Source organism: Lissotriton helveticus, chromosome 5_1 (assembly GCF_964261635.1).
Source record: "Lissotriton helveticus chromosome 5_1, aLisHel1.1, whole genome shotgun sequence".
Lineage (NCBI taxonomy): Eukaryota > Metazoa > Chordata > Amphibia > Caudata > Salamandridae > Lissotriton > Lissotriton helveticus.
Genome location: NC_136065.1, coordinates 2,108,811,278 through 2,108,830,316, shown reverse-complemented (window position 1 = coordinate 2,108,830,316; position 19,039 = coordinate 2,108,811,278). Strand labels below are relative to the sequence as shown.

Genomic DNA, 19,039 nt, shown 5'->3' with positions numbered 1-19,039 from the left:
ATTCCATAACTTGGCTGCAGTGAACCTAAAAGAGCGCCCGCCCATCCGCATCCTGAGGATTTTAGGAATTACCACCAGGCATGCAGAGGAGGAGCGAAGAGATCTAGTGGGGACATACCAGGAGAACATCCTCTGCAAGGAGGTGGGTCCCTGGCCATGAAGGGCCCTGAAGACAAGACATAGTGCTTTAAAATCAATGCGCCGGGAAATAGGCAGCCAATGGAGGTCCATGAGCGCCAATGAGGAGGAGTCAAGACGTCGTCTGGAAAGAGCCATCTTAGCCGCCATGTTCTGCACTCGCTGCAGTTTACCCACTAAGGCAGCAGGCGCGCCCAGAAGTAGCGCGTTGCAGTAGTCAAGCCTGCTTAGAATGATACTACGCACTACCTCTGGGTAGTAAAATTAACATAATTAGCAATTAATCAATTAAATAAAATTAATTGGCAATTAAAATTTAATTAATTACCCATAAAAAACTAATTACCAATTAATTCTAAAAAAACCAATAAATATTTTTACGTATTTAATTAATTATAAATAAATTACTTCCCACCCAATTCCCCTATAAACCCACATCCCGCTACAGAAAATAAATTAGTAAAATTAACATAATTAGCAATTAATCAATTAATTAACATTAATTGCCAATTAAAATTTAATTAATTACCAAATATAAATTAATTAACAATTAATTAAAAATGATTACCAATATATACATTTACATATTTAATTAATTATAATTAAATTACTTCCCACCCTATTCCCCTATAAACCCACAACCTGCTACAGAATTAAATTACGCAAAAATAAAAAAAACTAAATGAATTAATTAAAATTAATTATAACATAAATACACACTTTTCACACATATAATAACATAACAAACACTATAAAAAATTCAATATTATTTCAAATTCGATAATTTTAATAACCTATATTATATACTTCGATATTTTAACTTTCTATATTTTTAACATTCGATATTACATTACTTACCTTCAAAACGATATTTTTGATGTCTATATTCTGTCCATTCGATATTTTGTCCAGCCTATATTTTGGACTCGATATTATGTCCATTCGATATTTTGTAGTCGATATTATGTCTGTTTACCCTTGTCCAGGTCCACTGTTTGCAATCTGTCAGTGAGAAAGGATTTAGGGAGGTTCCAAGCCGTCGCTTGAACCCCATTTTCTGCTAAACGGTCCATCACAACCCTATGATGGACAGTATCTAAAGCCGCAGAGAGATCTAACATGATCAAGATCGCGGCGCCTCCTTGGTCCAAGGCCTTTCCAACCTCCTCAGTGAACTTGACCAATGCCAACTCTGTGCTGTGTTCAGCTCTGAATCCATATTGGGTTGGATCCAGTATATTATGGGTCTGCAAGAATCACCTGAGTTGCACATTCAAGGCTTTCTCGTTCATTTTTACCAGTAGTGGAAGGCGGGAAATAGGTCTATGGTTGTTTGGGTCCTTGGGGTCGAGGTTTTGTTTTTTGAGCAGAGGCAGAATGGATGCTGTCATCCATTTTTTGGGAAAATGACCAAACTTAAGAAGGGAGTTGAACAAGGGAGTGAGAGCTGCCCCAACAGTTTCTGGGATTTGTTTGATCACAGAGGCAGGGCACGCACTTGTGGAAGTTAGTCCTAGTTGTGGAGGAGACTTCTGAACACAAGAGGATTAGCAGAGTGTCACCTGTGTAGGAGGTGAGGTTGAGGGCATATGTTCTGACGATGTTGACCAGGGGTGTCACGTAAGTGTTGAACAGGGTGGGGATGAGGGATGAGCCTTGAAGGACACCACAGATGATGCTCTTGGGTTCCGAATAAAAGAGTGATGGGTGGATTCTCAGTTTTTTTCCTGTGAGGCAGGAGGCGATTCATTTGAAGGTGTCTCACTGGATCCCGATTTGATGAAGTATTTTGATAAGGGTGTGGTTGGATACGGTATCAAATGCTGCTGAGAGGTCTAGGAGAATCACAGCCACTGTTTCTCCCCAGTCGAGGAAGGTTGTGAGGTCATCAGTGGCAGCGATCAGTGGTATGGAAACTGGATTTGGAGGTGTCCTTAAGACTGTTGCTCTCTAGGTGTTTGGTGAGTAAGAGGTCGATGACCTTCTTGAGGTCTTTGGCGGGGAAGGGGAGTAAAGAGATAGGCGGTAGTTCTTGAGTTTTCTGGGGTCAGCGGAGGGTTTTTTGAGGAGGGGAGGAGTTTGACCTCTGCATGTTTCCATCAATCAGGGACCTAACATTGAAGAAGTGGTAGTGCAGGCGTCCAGCAGTGCTGTGGAGTGGATGTAGTTCATGATGACTGTGGTGCTCTGTGTGGTGAACTGTTCCCATGTGGTGAGTGGGTGATTGTGGGTGGCATTAGTTGGAGTGAGGAGGCTGTAGAGTTCGGTGGGTTGGGGTTCAAAGTTTCCGTAGATGGTAGATGTCTTGTTGTGGAAGTAGTCTGCCAGGTTGTCAGTGAGTTACTGGGAAGGGGAGATTATGTTCCAGGTGTCTGAAGGTCAGGAGAACTGAACTCCTGGAAGGGGTTAGAAAGGACTAGGTAGAGTCAGGCTGGTTCTCACAGAGGTTAATGGTGTTAGAAATGACTATGTGGGGGTCAGGCTAGTTCTGGTAGAAGTGAATGGGGTTAGAATGGACTGGGTAGGGTCAGGCTAGTTTAAGCAGAGGTGAATGAAGTTAGAAAGGCCTAGGTAGGGTCTGGCTAGTTCTGACAGAGGTTAATGTGGTTAGAAGGGACTAGCTAGGGTTGGGTTAGTTCTGGTAGAGACCAATTGGATTATAATTGACTGGCTAGGATCAGGCTAGTTCTGGTAGAGACAAATGGCTTTACAATGGACTGAGTAGGATCAGGCTTGTTCTGGTAAAGGGTAGAGGCCAATGAGAATAGGACTAGGTTGAGTCATACTTCTTCTGGGAGGGGGTTAGGGTGAACTAGGTATAGTCAGGCTACTTCTGGTAGATGAGAACGGGGTTAGAATGGACTAGGTTGGGTCAAGCTACTTCTGGTAGATAAGAATGGGGTTAGAATGGACTAGGTTGGGTCAGGCTATTTCTGGTAAATGGTAATGGGGTTAGAAGGGACGAGGTTGGGTCAGGCTGGCAAAGATGGATGTTAATGAGGTTATAATGAAATGGGTGGAATGGCTAGGTAGGGTCAGGGTGGATCTGGTAGAAGTGAATGTGGATTGATAGCACGGGGTAGAGCTGGCTACCTCTGGTCGTTTTGAATGTGGTTTAACTCCATTTGGCCAGGCTCTACTAGTTCTGGTAGATGTTAATGGGGCTAGAATGTACTGGATTGTGTTCTGCTGGTTCCGATACAGTGAATGGGATTAGAATGGAATAGGTAGAGTCAGGCTAGTACTAGTAGAGGCAAATGACATTAGGCAGAACTAGATAGGGTCAGGCTAATTGTGGTAGAGGCAAATTACGTTAACAAGAACTAGGTAGGGTCAAGCTAGTTCTGGTAGAGGTTTATGAGGTTAGAATTGCCTGGGTAAGGTCAGGCTAGTTCTAGTAGGGATGCATTACCATTTATCGGGTTAACAATGTCAGCAACCAAAATATAGAGTTTTCATTCTACCATTTTTTTTTATTGTCAACCAGAATACCATCCATAAAGGTAAATGTGTGTGTGTGTGTATATATATATATGCTGAGATTGAAGTGAGAATGCTTAATCTAACTCTTCCAAACACGTACACTTCCCATGTGGTTTCTGTGATTAGTGTAGGGATAGTAAATGTAACCCCTCCAATCACCTACTATTTTATAGTTATGATTGTAAACTTATATTTTTTTGTTTTTTAAATACATATATGATTATTTATAAAAAGGAAGAGATCATTTGTAATGTTTTATTTATATTTAAATGTTGATTTTGTATTCATTGTATTTTTAATACAATTTGAAGAATTTGTTAACATTTATATATATATATATATATATATTATATATTCCTTTTTCATAAATTTCTGTAAATACTTTCTAGATTTTGTTTCCTATTATATTATTGTTGTAAAATGTAATATTTCCAATAACTTGAATATGAATTTATATATATATATATATATATATATATATATATATATATATATAATATTGTGGACCACAATACCATCCAAAAAGGTAAATGTCAACAACAGTAGCGTACATTATGGACTTTAGAGGGGTTAGATATACTATTCCCTCTCCAATCTCAGCAAGAGTTGGATTTTGGAAGGGTTAGATTGACTATTTCCGCTCCAAACTCAGCAATAGTAAGGAACGTGTTCGGCTTTGGAGGGGGTCACATTTACTATCCCCACTCTACCCTAAACTAAAACAGGGAAATTGTTAGACTTTGGAGAGGTTCGATTTACTATTCCGACAGCAATCTAAGTGGTGGACTTAGTAGGTGACAAATTTACTAAGCTTTTTCAAAAACACATTTAAATATAAAACAAAATAAAAACATGTAAACATATTTAAAATAAAAATATATTCACTTAAAATAAATTTGATTGAATTAAATTCTAAAAATACACATTTTATATTAAGAATGAAATACAAAACTTGAATGAAAATACACTTTACTCTAGAATATCTCAAATAACTGAACAATTAAAATTAAGAACTGAATAAAACATTATATAAATGAAACATTAATATTATTGAATTATTTTTAAATAAAACAATCAAAAGTAACATTATTATTAGATACAAAATAATGCACATCATTTTACGAATAAATAAATACACACATGGATAATTTTGCAAATATTTATCAATTACTACATTGATTTACATAAAAATAATTTACATTAAAAAAATGCCTTTTAAATAACCTCCTAATGCAATCCCCTACAAACCCAACAACCAACTACTAAATTGAAAACATCTGATTAAATTTAGAAAATTTAAAGTTCACAATAGAATGACCACGTATACTATAAAAATTAAATGGAAATACTTTTATTATACTAATACCATAAAATGATAAAATAACTAATATCTATTCAATTTACTTACACAAGACATTTTTACAACCATAGTATATACAATTATATTATGAACAACAATATTTATAAAAACTATAGTATATTTTTAAAAACAATTTATTCTTACCATCTATATTTTGTCCAACAATATTTCTGAAATAACAATATTTTTGACACAATATTCTTGTCTCACCATATTTTTTTCCATGATATTTTTGTCATTGGCTTCTGGTAGGAGTGAATTGGTTTACAATGGACTAGATTGGGTCAGGTTAGGTCTGGTAGAGGTAGATAGAACTAGAATGGACTTGGTAGAGTAAGACTACTATTGGGAGAGGAGAATAGAGTTAGAATAGAGTTGGTAGACTCAAGCTAATTCTGAAAGAAGCGAATGTGGTTTAAATGCACTGGGCAGGGCTGGCTACTTCTGGTAGAGGTAAATGGGTTAAGAATGAACTGATCTTGGACAGGTTACTTTGGTAGCGGTGAATATGGTTAGAAATGACTGGGTTGGGTCAGGCTAGTTCTGATAGACGCGATTGGGGTCAGAATGGACTGGGTGGGGTCAGGCTAGTTCTGGTAGAGGTGAATAGAGTTAAAATGGACCAGAGCTGGGTCAGGCTAGTTCTGGTCGAGGTGAATGGGGTCAGAATGGGCTTGGTGGACTCAGAGAAGTTCTGATAGAGATAACTGGGATTTGGTTGCACTTTGCAGGGCTGGCTAGTTCTGGTAGAGGCAAATGGGATTACGTGTGACTGGGTTGGGTCAGGTTAGTTCTGGTAGATGTGAATGGGGTTAGAAAGGGCTTGGTAGACTTAGGCTAGTTCTGGTAAAGGTGAATTGGATTTGGATGCACTGGGCAGGGTTGGCTAGTTCTGGTAGAGGTAAATGAGATTAGAATGGACTAGGTTGGGTCAGGCTAGTTCTGGTAGAGGTGAATAGGATTAACATTGACTGGGTTGGGACACGTTAGGTCTGGTAGAGGTGAATGGGGTTAGAATAGACTGGGTTGGGTTAGGCTAGCTCTGGTAGAGGCGAATGGGGTTATAATGGACTGGATAGGGTCAGTTTAGTTTTGGTAGAGGTGAATGGAATTCAAATTGACTGGGTTGGGGCAGGCTAGTTCTGGTAGAGGTGAATGGGGTTAGAATGGCTCGCTTGGGTCAGGCTAGCTCTGGTAGACACAAATGGGGTTAGAATTGACTGGGTGGGGGTAGGCTAGTTCTGGTAGAGTCGAATGGGGTTAAAATTGACTGTGTTTAGTCAGGCTAGTTCTGGCAGAGACGAATGGGGTTAGAATGGACTGAGTTAGGTCAGGCTATCTCTAGTAGACACAAATGGGGTTAAAATTGACTGGGTTGGGTTGGGCTAGTTCTGGAACAAGCGAATGGGGTTAGAATGGATTTGTTAAACTGAAGCTACTTCTGTTAGAGGTGAATTGGGTCAGAATGGACTTGGCAGAGCCAGGCTGTTTATATTATTTGTGAATGTAGCTAGATCACAATAGGCCCGCCTGGAGTTGTTTTGGTGTATGCTACGGGGGTTGTAGTTGACTGAGTGGGGCTAGCTGGGTTTGATATGCGTAAATTTAATTGGACTATATATGGCAGAGGTTCGAAAGTATAGCATTGAGAAGAACGTGGCATGGTTGCATGGTTGCATGTGATAAGGAAGGAAAGAGAGAATTGTGTTTTGTTGTCAGAGCTCACTCACCAGAAGCTGATCCGATAGGGTTGAAAATGGTTAGAAACCTAACTTTGGATTCAAGTACTTAGTCAGGTTGGAGGAAAGAGCCTCTCCACAGGACAAAAGGTCTCTATCCTCCAAAATACATCCCTTAGAAAGGAAAGGTTTAAGAGATGCTTGCATCCCTTACAAAAATGCAGCAAAACAATACCTAGACCTACATCTCATGTTATGCACAGAAGGGTACCTGGCCAGCATCATGGGCCACCAGGACATCATTACGTCACCAAGGGTTATGGGTATGACAGACTGGTAGCTTGTGGTGGGCACTGGCCAGGGATTTTACCTAAGTCAGATACCTGGAACAGGTCATAATGAAGTCAAGAAAGTCTTCAAATCTCTGCTGGTGTGATGGATTTCAAGATCATCTGGGGGCACCCTGCAGCCTCCCTGGGTTAAAGCACAGCACTGAAGCAGATCCCATAGAAGCCTCTTCCATGTCAATGCTTTGATGAACACTTTTAATCTATGCCTCCTACACTGTGAAAAGGATGCAAGGTAAAAGCTCATTCTGGTCATCACCGGAGGCCTCTATAAACGCAGCCCAGCCCAAGCCAGCCCAGCCAGCCCAGCCAGCCCAGCCCAAGCCAGCCCAGCCAGCCCAGCCCAACCCAGCCCAGGCAAGCCCAGCCCAACCCAGCCCAACCCAGCCCAGCCCAAGCCAGGCTAGCCAGCCCAAGCCAGCCCAGCCCAACCCAGGCCGGGCCAGGCGAGCCCAACCCAGCCCAGCCCAAGCCAGGCTAGCCAGCCCAAGCCAGCCCAGCCCAACCCAGGCCGGGCCAGGCCAGCCCAGCCAGCCCAGCCCAACCCAGCCCAGGCAAGCCCAACCCAACCCAGCCCAGGCCAAGCCAGGCTAGCCAGCCCAAGCCAGCCCAGCCCAACCCAGGCCGGGCCAGGCCAGCCCAACCCAGCCCAGCCCAGGTCAGCCCATCCAGCCAGCCCAGCCCAAGCCAGCCCAGCCCATCCAGGGCCAGCCCAGCCTGCCCAGTCCAGCCCAGGCCAGCACAGCCCAACCCAGCCCAGCCCAGGCCAGCCCACTCAGCCAGCCCAGCCCAAGCCAGGCCAGCCTAACCCAGTCAGGGCCAGCGCAGCCTGCCCAGGCCAAGCCAGCCCAGCCCAGCCCAGTCCGACCCAGCCAGCCCAGCCCAACCCCTCCCAGGCCAGCCCAACCCAGGCCAGGCCAGCCCAGCCCAGTCAAGGCCAGCCCAGCCTGCCCAGGCCAAGCCAGCACGACCCAGCCCAGGCCAGCCCAGCCCGACCCAGCCAACCCAGCCCAGGCCAGCCCAACCCAGGCCAGCCCAGCCAGCCCAAACCCGCCCAGCCCAGGCCAGCCAGGCCAGCCCAGTCTGCCCAGCCCAGCCTGCCCAGCCCAAGCCAGCCCAGGCCAGCCCAACCAGGTGCCACCAAGAAGAGGACTTGGGAAGCAAAGGCTTGTCATAGGCTAGGACTTTCTGTTGAAAGCCATCAGTTGAAAAGTTTACCTTAGTGCTTAATTCTGATAGAAGGACTGCTCCTAAGCACTTTCAATTTGTTTCACTCAGCAATTTGTTTAAACTAAGACATAACCTTTTTCCATTGACGACCTGTCTGTAGTCAACTCAGTCTGTGAAGGACCAGGCCTCACCAATCAGAGGACACTCAGCTAGTCAACCCAACTTCCCACCTGTTTGATGACTTCCTGGTGAGCTAGCACCTTGGCGTCGCGGCAGGGTGACAGCACCCTACGGATCACCAACAATAACGAAATGGGCTCTAGAGATCCCGGGGCTGACATGGGGTGAGAATATGACCCTGAAACCACTCTCTTCCCTGCCAGGTCTGCTCCACCCTCGCTGAGGCAGGGTCACCTTCCCTCGCTTCCAAGCGACCCTTCATGTCCTCCGCTCCCAACATTTCTAACCCACTCTCTGACCACTGGTTTTGTTCCCTTCCAGAACTTCCCAATGTCTCTTACTTTGCACATTCTCCAGCAGTCCTGGGACTGCCCACCATACTTGCGAATTCTGGTTTAGTGCTGCAACCAATGTGTACATCTGTCGACAGTGCAAAACAGAAGGCGGCTTTGCATAGTAGCTGGCAACTATGCCTGGGCGGTGAACTTCGCTCCGTTCGCAGAGTTTGCAGAGTTTTCTGCACTCCGTCGAGCTCACGGAGTGCAGAAAGCTCCGCTTTGCGATGTGCACCTGAGTTTTTTCCCCACTCGCGAACAGTAAGTTTGCGAGCGCGACCTGCGGCTCGAGTAGAATTTCTACCCAAGCAGCAGGAATATCAGCAAAAACTTCAGTCCGCACTGCACTACGCCCCTTGCGGAACTTCGCAGAGTTTTTTTGTAACTTCGCAGAGTTCCGCGTAGCAAAACTCCGCGAACAACACCCAGGCCTGGCTGGCATGTGAGGCACAGTGGCCGCTTTGAAACCCGCCCTTTATGTATGAGGCCAGGTGTGAAGATGTAGAATCTATAATAAAAAAACATAGCACATTCAAAATGGAGAATTCTTTTTTATTTTTTAAACACATTTTTATTGGTTTTTAGCCCACAGCAAGTGGTAAAAGTGAACAGTTCACACACACATTTATCGCAGTGCAGAAGAAGAACAGACAATTGCTCAAATCAGTGACTCTCAAGCCTTGCACCATAATTGGAGAAAGCACCATCCCACTTACAACTCCAATTACAAGTTCAAACAGATTGACACAACCATTTCCGACACATCCGCCATATTTGTGGGGACAGCCTCTTGCCTCATAGACCACCAGGTCCTGCTGCGCTCACCTGATGTCCACCCTGATGCCCGCTGCCAGGGTGGGCGACATCTATCGAGCAGCGATATCGTGCTTGGCAACTAGGAGGGCCGAACCCAGGAATGATCGTTCAGTCTTGTGCCTCCAGAGCCCTCCAACACACCAAGTAATAACAACAAGGGGGAACTTCCTACCCAAGGATGTCGGATAGATCTCGGGTCACCATGGTCCAGTAGCTTGGGGGCATATTATCAAGCGGCAGTGATAATTATCACTGGCTGCGCTTAGCGTTAGATTTTTTAATCGCCGGCTAACGCTGGAAATTATCGCCATGCTAGCGCTGTATTAACATCGCATAGCGCAAGGACGATAATTATTCCAGCGATAGCGGTGTTTTCCATGGACCATCGCTGGTTTTCCAGCGATGTTCCATGGAAAACGGCGAAAACCTTGGTGATATGACCCTGTGGTCGTATCAGCATAATCCACCCCCAATGTAAAGTATAGGTAAGTCAGCATTTTAGCAGACGTTAGATTTTGTCGAAACCTGCGGTTTTTGCCAAAAACTAACGTCTGCTAAAATGCATGGGCCTCCTTGTAAATATCCCGATGTGCACATCAGCGATAACTTACAAGCAGTACTGCCCAGTGACGCCCACTTTGCATCTCATTAGAGATGCAAAGGGAGGCGTCGGGAAAAGGGGTGCGAACATGCGCTAATGCATGTTAGCACCCACTTGTAAATAGGGCGAAGGTTTTATCTCCGCTTTCTTGGCTTTTAAAGCCAAAAAAGCGGAGAGAAGGCCCTTGTTGATATGCCCCTTGGAATCACTGAGTAGGACCATAGAAATGGAGAATGCTTAATGATAAAGTTTCAATTTTACTTAGATTGATACTAATTTTTAATTTATATGACGAAAGTATGGCTTCAATGCGAACCCGAACCGTAAACCTAGTTATAAATCTAGCACTAACCATAATGTTTGCTCAAACACTAACCTGTGCTCTAAGTCTTACACTGACCCAAATGCCACCCCTTGCACTAACCATTAGCCGACCTCTAACCCCAAGAAGAAGCATGTTTACAGCCCTGGACCAACACTCAATTCAACCCTCAGTTGTTTTTTATTAAATGTCACTTTGTTATTTTTAAAAACATCAAAGACATACACTATCTCAAGGCTTTTTTCAAGATACCTAAAATGTTTGTCATTTTCTCTTTTCTTCATTCTGTATTCTACAATGGTGTGTTTCTGTTTTTATGGTTTCTTTATTTTCACCTCAGGGTGGGGCTCAGATCAAGAGACTTTGTTGTGATGTATTACACCATTACTTCCACATAAAACCATTTCTTTGGAGTCAATAGAACTGGAGTTGTTGTAAAAGGGTTTTTACTGAAAGGTTGTGTGTTCTGTTCCTCAAGGATCACCCCGGCCATTGGGTAGAAAATGCCTCGGTCTTTTCTCGTGAAAAGCAAGAAGACCCACTCGTACCATCAGCACCGCTACGTGGACACCGACTTCCTGCCCCGATGGAATCCAGTGATGAGTCTCAGCACAGGTGAGTGGATCTCCTTATATGGATCCCTCTGATCGGGGGAAATTAGTATGCGATGTAATGACATACATTCCTCTGATCGCAATCCATCAGCACCAAGCTGAGGAGCCCAAGAGGTGCCAGGGAATGTCCTTGCTCCCAACTCTGACCACAAATGACCAGAGGTTGACCCTTTGGCTTGAAGCCCCCCATCCTAGATTCCAGAATCCATTGGTCCTGTTGAGTCAAAAAGGTGCCCACCATCTCATCACAAGTAAACAGAGAACCCCCAGTGTAGATGGAGCTTCCTGGGACTCAGGTCTGCACTCTAGACCTGATATTGAAAGGCTCCAGAAATCAGTTTTTTGGGGAGAGAATGTAGCCTTATCGGTAGAGCGGTCGACATCGAAGCTGGGGAACCGGGTCGAGTCTCGGCAGGGACGCTCAACATTCTGTGATTCTGGGCAAATCACTTAATCATTTTAAAAGAGACATTTTAAAAAAACTGCCGACACCGCCGAGAGTCACACTTACCTCTCAGACGCCCACAGAAGACGGCAGAAGTCATCGCCTGTAACGCCGCCACCGCCAAGAGTCAAGGGACACCGGACTCCGCGCCGCCGCTCCGGGAGACTCCAAATCCCGGCAGGCACCGCGGCGGCGCGTCTGAGTGACGCGGTAGCGCCCTGTGAGCGCCAACAGAGACGCTCAAAAGGAGGAGCACCCCGGCAGAGCGGGGGAGACATTTTAAAAAAACTGCCGACACCGCCGAGAGTCACACTTACCTCTCAGACGCCCACAGAAGACGGCAGAAGTCATCGCCTGTAACGCCGCCACCGCCAAGAGTCAAGGGACACCGGACTCCGCGCCGCCGCTCCGGGAGACTCCAAATCCCGGCAGGCACTGCGGCGGCGCGTCTGAGTGACGCGGTAGCGCCCTGTGAGCGCCAACAGAGACGCTCAAAAGGAGGAGCACCCCGGCAGAGCGGGGGAGACATTTTAAAAAAACTGCCGACACCGCCGAGAGTCACACTTACCTCTCAGACGCCAACAGAAGACGGCAGAAGTCATCGCCTGTAACGCCGCCACCGCCAAGAGTCAAGGGACACCGGACTCCGCGCCGCCGCTCCGGGAGACTCCAAATCCCGGCAGGCACCGCGGCGGCGCATCTGAGTGACGCGGTAGCGCCCTGTGAGCGCCAACAGAGACGCTCAAAAGGAGGAGCACCGCGGCAGAGCAGGGGGAGACATTTTAAAAAAACTGCCGACACCGCCGAGAGTCACACTTACCTCTCAGACGCCCGCAGAAGACGGCAGAAGTCATCGCCTGTAACGCCGCCACCGCCAAGAGTCAAGGGACACCGGACTCCGCGCCGCCGCTCCGGGAGACTCCAAATCCCGGCAGGCACCGCGGCGGCGCGTCTGAGTGACGCGGTAGCGCCCTGTGAGCGCCAACAGAGACGCTCAAAAGGAGGAGCACCCCCGCGTCGCGGGACGCGAGCGGGACGCCCGGGGCGAAGCCCGGGCAAAGGGCGGGCCCTCTACGGCCCTCATCGGCACGAGGAGGCAGGGCAGGGCCAGAAACCCTGCGCAAGGTTCGCGAGGCATTCTACTGTTCAAGTAAGACTGTACTGTTGTAATACATAATTTGTTGTGGTTTGAGGGGTACTGGTTCCCTGTCATCTACCATCAGTATGCCTAAAAAGGGTCCAGCACCACCTGCACCACTTGCTAACACAATGGAAAATTATTTGGTGCAAACAGTGAAAAAAATCAATTTACAGAGGAGAGAATCGCTGGGTTTGAGTCTGTCACCTGACTTACACCGTTTGTCACCATCTTCATCCCCCTCACTTGAGGACGTAGCGTCCCTTCAGACTTTTTTTGATGCCTCTTCAAATTGTCCTATTACACAGGAACCCGGCCCCCTAAATTACAATATGTTGTCTGGTCCCGAGGTCTTCATCGTGGAGCATGGAAATAATTCTGACAGTGATATGGAACAAGATAATCGTGCTGACCTCACAGATGAAGATATTTCCACCACTGAACAAACTTCACGATTAGCCTCTGTGAAAAATAAAAACCCACCGAGACGGGGGGGACTAAGATCTGGGGCTAGGAGGAAGAGGGTAAACATCCCAAAGGCAAACCCAAAGGAAGCTGAAGGGGGAAGTGCTGAGATTAATGTCAGCCATGATGAGGACTTGTTTGTAAGATTTGCTGACCTAATAGATAGTAAAATCAAATCCATTGTTAAACCGTTACTCTCTAAAATTGATAAATTACAATCTGAAGTCAAAAAGTTGGGAGGGCAGCTGAACAAATTAACAGAGGGAGTTGTTAACGTTACGACGTTGGTATCAAACCTGGACAAAAATAGTAGAGAAATTGATGATCAGGAGGGGGAGAATACAGATGATGTACTAAATAATCTACCATCTCAGCCTCCTGACCCAAAACTTATTGCTCCCAATACTAATAGAGGGGATGGTCTGCTAACGGTTGAGATACCCCCTGCACATGCTCAGTTAACTGACCCTCTTCAATTTATAGTTGAAGCTTCCCCTGTCGTTTTAGTATTGGCAAATGTTCCACCCTTAGAAGCCGGCATTGAAGAATCCCCTTCCTCTCTGTCTAACAAAGCCTTGCAGTGGCTTACTACTAACATCAGGTTAGCTCCAGGGGGGGGTCAACTGCTGGCTCAAGAGATTAAAACTGTTAAAAGGGTGTCATGGCTAGGTAATCGCCCTAAAAAATTTAAGGGGGATTGCGTGGCAGTAAGTTTCTTACACCCAGGCGTGTTGCCTAACATCCTTATCAACTTACTCCCACCCCAACGTAGGCAGGGCTCTGTTGTACCATTAACATTGAAGTTTTTTTATGGTGAGCAGCAGAATGTCACCTACCCTAAAACACCAGCCTTCGGATGGGACATTAATTCTGATCCAAACTATAGAAGGGGCTGGGAACAACAGCGGAATACTGTAAATCAATCCGCCCCCATAGCATATCAGAATCCTTTTGCTCAACCCCTCTTATTGTCTAATCGATTTGCACCCTTATCCTTTCTGGATCATAATGACTGACTCTTGTCAGATCATTCTAGTCAGATAGAGAATAGTGTGTCAGCTTTCAGTATGCTTACTTGGAATATAGCCGGTATAAAGTCCAAAGTAGGTAATGCACCTTGGTTGGCTTTTATAACTAGGTATGATATCATTGCTCTGCAGGAAACTTGGGACACAAATTCTTGTTTTTCTCTTGATGGCTACAGTTATTTCTGTATCCCTGCCGTGACTAGCACGGCAGGAAGAGCGAGGGGAGGACTGCTAAGCCTCTTCAAACTAGATATCAAAGGTAGCCTTAAGAAATGTGACTCAGGATCTGAGCAATGTCTTATTGTTGAATTGTCTCGCGTGGAATCTCCTAATATTTTATTTATTAATTTTTATAATTCCAATGCTGCCGACTGTACCACACATAGTCTTGGTAGATTGGATTATTTTTTGTCAGTCTATAGTGAAGATGTTAAAGCATTTGAAATCATTTTTTTGGGGGATTTTAATATACATCCTTGCTCACTTATGTGTGTCTGCGATGACTCAGAATCCCCTCCAAATGGCGTACTGGTCCATCTTGAACATAACAGACAGGGGGGCTGTTTAGAGAATTTTCTCGTAAGATGGAACCTATATGAATCCAGCTGTGGGGAGGGGGGGAATAGGGCCCCTACTTTTAAGGGCTCAGACAATGACTCTGTTATTGATTATATCTTTATTTCTGCATGTTTTTTATCCAAGGTTTTAATGTATAGAACTGTGGTTTCCACTTTTAGCGACCATAACCCAGTCTCCATGGACCTCGTAGTGTCTGATCTTTTAGGGCGAAACCATGGTCCTTGTTATGGGGAAAAAAAGCTTAAAGTTAAGGATCAGGGAAGGAAACTGAAATGGGATAGTATAATCCCAGAACCCTTCATTCAAGAAGTCCTTTTAGAGGCTGAGGAGGAGGTAGGAGTGTCTTTATCTAGCGACTCTAACGATGGGGAAGTGATCTCTGCATTTAGCAGCATTTGTAACAAGATAAATGGCAGGCTTTCTGTGACTAGTAATCCTAAGCCGAAACCTCCTAAAAGATGGTTTGATCACAGTTGCTCGAAAGCACATTCTGCATTGCTTAATGCTCTGAAAACTGTTCAAAAAGATCGTGACCTCATTAGTAATAGTAGAGCACTTTACAAAAAGGCCATTGTATTAAGGAAAAAACAGCTTAAAGATGAAGCCTGGACCCAACTTACTGATCCAGCCATTTTAAAAAATAGTGGAGAATTCTGGAGGATTGTCAACCAACCTTTATTCACAGGGGAGGACAACTCCCCCTTAGAAACTAATATTCCTGATGAGGGTTGGATTAAGCACTTTAGAGACATCTATTCAGCTCACAATATCGCTGTTACCAGGGAACAGGAAGTTAATACTATTCCATTAGGGAACTATTTGCACTTTGAAGTCTGTGAAGTATTATCTGCAATAGACTGTACCTTAAAAAAAAAGGCACCAGGACCAGATGGTGTCCCTGCTGATGCCTTTAAATGCTTCCCTAACTTCTGGTCAAGATTGCTCTGCAGGGTCTTTAATGCCTTAAACCGTGATAACATTCCCAAGTCATGGAAAACATCAATAATTATTCCTGTTTTTAAAAAAGGAAATAGGCAGGATCCTGCATGTTACAGACCAATTTCACTGATTGATTCTTCAGTTAAAATTCTCGGGAGAGTCATATTAGTGAAATTGAATGAATGGGCTACCGAGAACAACATCTTGAGTAATGTGCAATATGGGTTCAGACCTAAAAGAAGTACCCTGGATCAGTGCCTTAATCTCCACCTCTTGATCGAGAAATACACCAGGGCCAAGGACGGGTCCATGTACCTTGGGTTCATGGACCTCTCCTCGGCGTTTGATATGGTCAATAGATCCAAGCTCTGGCTAAAGTTACTCGATATGGGTCTGGATAGATCCATAGTTAATTTACTAGCTGATTTACACACTGGCCTTACTGCTAAAATTAGAGTATCAACGAATGGAAGGTGTACAGATGTCTTTGCGTCTGAAAAAGGAGTAAGACAGGGATGTATTCTGGCACCATTGTTATTTTCGCTTTATGTGAACACGCTGGAGCCAGCCCTTAGGGGCGTTACTAGCGACATCCCACGAGCAGGAGAGCAGGGGATACCAGTCCTCCTTTATGCGGATGACGCTGTTCTTCTTGCGCGCACCGGGGTGGGGCTTCAACGACTCCTGGATGCCTTTGAATCTTTTATGGGCTCACTTGACCTGAAAATAAATGCAAAAAAATCACAGGTTATGCTTATGGGCAGGGCCTCTAGGAGACCCTTCCATAAAACTTTTCTTTGTGGGCAGGAAAAGCTCGCACGTGTCTCCTCCTTCCCCTACCTAGGGCTCACCTTTGATGACAATGGTAGCTGGGGCCCTCATGTTACAAGTAGAGCATCCATGCTGGCCAGGACATCTGCTGCCCTCCATGGGTTTTCTAAAAAACTGGGGGGTAGGCCATTTGCAGCTATCAGCAAAATATACAAGGCTAAATGTATCTCAGTTGCATCATATGGTGGCTCAGTGTGGGGTTATAGGGGTATGGAACCCATACAGACAATGGAAAACACATTTTTTAGATCTGTCTTGGGCGTCCCCCAGTCAACCCCGACCTATACAGTTCACATGGAATTGGGGGAAGGCTACATTTCAGACCTGATTAGAATAGCACCTTTAGTTGCTTGGCTGAGGATGTGGCTGAACACAGAAATTCCTCTTAATCACACCATAATGAGGGACTGCTTGAAACTAGATAATGTACATAGGATTAGGTGGTTGATGTACATTAAGGAAAATTTTCTGAAGCTGGGGAGGCCTGAACTTTATACTGCTACTGATTCTCTAACGTCAAAAGATATAGTTTACATTAAAGCTGGAATGAAGGAGCTCCTAACCTTGGAGAGGGAAGAAACTGAGTTGAAGAAACCCTGTGTCAGGGCCAGTATACTGTTGGCTATACCCAACGGTCCTGACAGTTATCTTAACGTGGTGACCCATCCCTACCACAGGTTCATTTTAACTCGTTTTCGATTTAATGTGATACATTTTAGCTTGGGGTTTTATCCCGTTTGGAGTAGCCCTGAAAAGGCACCACCATGTTCTTGCGACCATTTTTCCGAGCAAAGTACCATGCACTTTATAATGTTTTGTAGCCACTATAATGAAGCCCGGAAATTGTTTCTTGTACCTATACTCAAGGAAGCAGGATTTATTTTAGTTAGACCTGCTCTTATTTATTTACAAATGCTACAAACTCCCAGGATCATGTTTTATGTGGCTAGTTTCCTGGTGAGAGCTATTAGAAGCAGGAATATCAGACTTAAAAATGTGCCTACTTGCCTTTGTAGTATAGATCAACATTCTAGCTAGTATGTTGACCTTCTGGGTCAGCATTCTTAGAAGCAAAGTAACATGGCTAGTAGTTGCCTGTCCTAATTATTTTTCTAGGGACCCCCTTAGCATACTTTTTAACATTTCTTAGTTTTTATTGCACTTTAGCACTTTTGCACTTTAGCACTATGCACTTTGTACCAGCTAGGCTGATGTTAAAATGTAATACTGTGTATGTTGGTCTTATTAATTCGTTGCTGGTCTTTTTAAACCTGTTATTTTTAAACTGTTTCTTAAACGTTTTTAATGTATGTGTTGTTTCTGTCTCATATATTTGCCATTGTCTTTGTATGATATTAAGTTATCGCAATAAAGTATTTGACTGACTGACTGACACTTAATCTCCCCTTGCCTAAAAAAAAAAAATATATGAATGTGTCCTTCTGTAATGCAACTGGTGCTCATGTAAAGTGCTCTGATACCTTATCTCTGCGGGTCGAGTTTGCGCTATATACAACTCAAATAACAATTGTTCTCAGTTCCACGTGGAATTTTTTCAAGCTGAGAAACTATATATAACTAGTAAAAAAGATAACTTGTCTCATGGGATTATCTAAATTAATATTTTGTTGGAAGACTAGTTTTTCGTCCTATGGGCTGAACTATTTTTATTTGGCATTGCATCCAAGCATTAATAATAGAATGTAAATTTAATGGTGCTGTAAAAACATCCAATACTATACCAATGATTCGCACTGCTAATTTACTCCATCATACAACAGCAGGTAGGTGTCTTGGATTAATTTTTTTAGGGTCAATTGTTTTGCTTCTAGGGCTTTTCTCTGGTCTATTTTTAAAGTCTACATTTTGGAGAGTCCGATTTCGTGCATTTTTATGCTTACCTTTTCATATGCCGCTGCACCTAAAAAGTGTAAGCTATTTAAACTAAGGTCTGTGCTTCACATGAACACAGTTGGTAGGTTAAAATGGCAACCAGGGTGTACTGTGCATGTAGGTATGGGCACTGCACCAGACCGCAGTGTGTGCTCTCCCATGGTGCATTCTACGTAGCTGAGTTTTCTTAAGACCTGATGGCTGCGAAGGAATACGAAGGCATCCTTCTCCCTGCTCCTGCCACAGTTTCACAGTAAAGCCAGGGTCAGGCTCAGGATGGGATTCTCCCAACATGACTTTGGTAAAGGCTCTTATGGCTGGTGCTGGAAGCCCTCAAGAGAAGACCAGGCAAGCAACGCTCCAAGGAGGCCAGCTCGTTCACAAACGTCCTCCACGAGTCCAGACGTGCCTGCAGATGTGTCGAGAAGAAATGGAGGAGCAACAAAACCCCAGAAACTCATGCAACCTTCAAGTCCGACATCAACGCACAGCACCTCCTCCTGAAAACCACCAAGAAAACAGCCCTCCAAGACAGAATCAACACCAAAGTACACATCAGCAAAGAACTCTTAGCCATTGTCAAGTAGTTTGCCAGGCCCAACAGTGAGACCACAGACGATCCCCTCTCCCAAGACCTCTGCAACAAACTAGGCAACTTCTTCCACCACAAAATCAG

The 19,039-nt window shown here is 44.6% G+C and overlaps 1 protein-coding gene across 1 annotated transcript in view; it reads left to right on the top strand.

Moving 5' to 3' along the window:
• LOC144756383 (zinc finger protein Gfi-1b-like) overlaps window positions 1–19,039 on the top strand; it is a 154,224-nt gene that overhangs the window by 31,074 nt on the left and 104,111 nt on the right. The window contains exon 2 of the mRNA XM_078646163.1: window positions 10,910–11,046. Coding sequence (XP_078502289.1) covers window positions 10,935–11,046 — 112 coding nt within the window. The 5' untranslated portion in view covers window positions 10,910–10,934. The remainder of the gene's footprint in view (window positions 1–10,909; window positions 11,047–19,039) is intronic.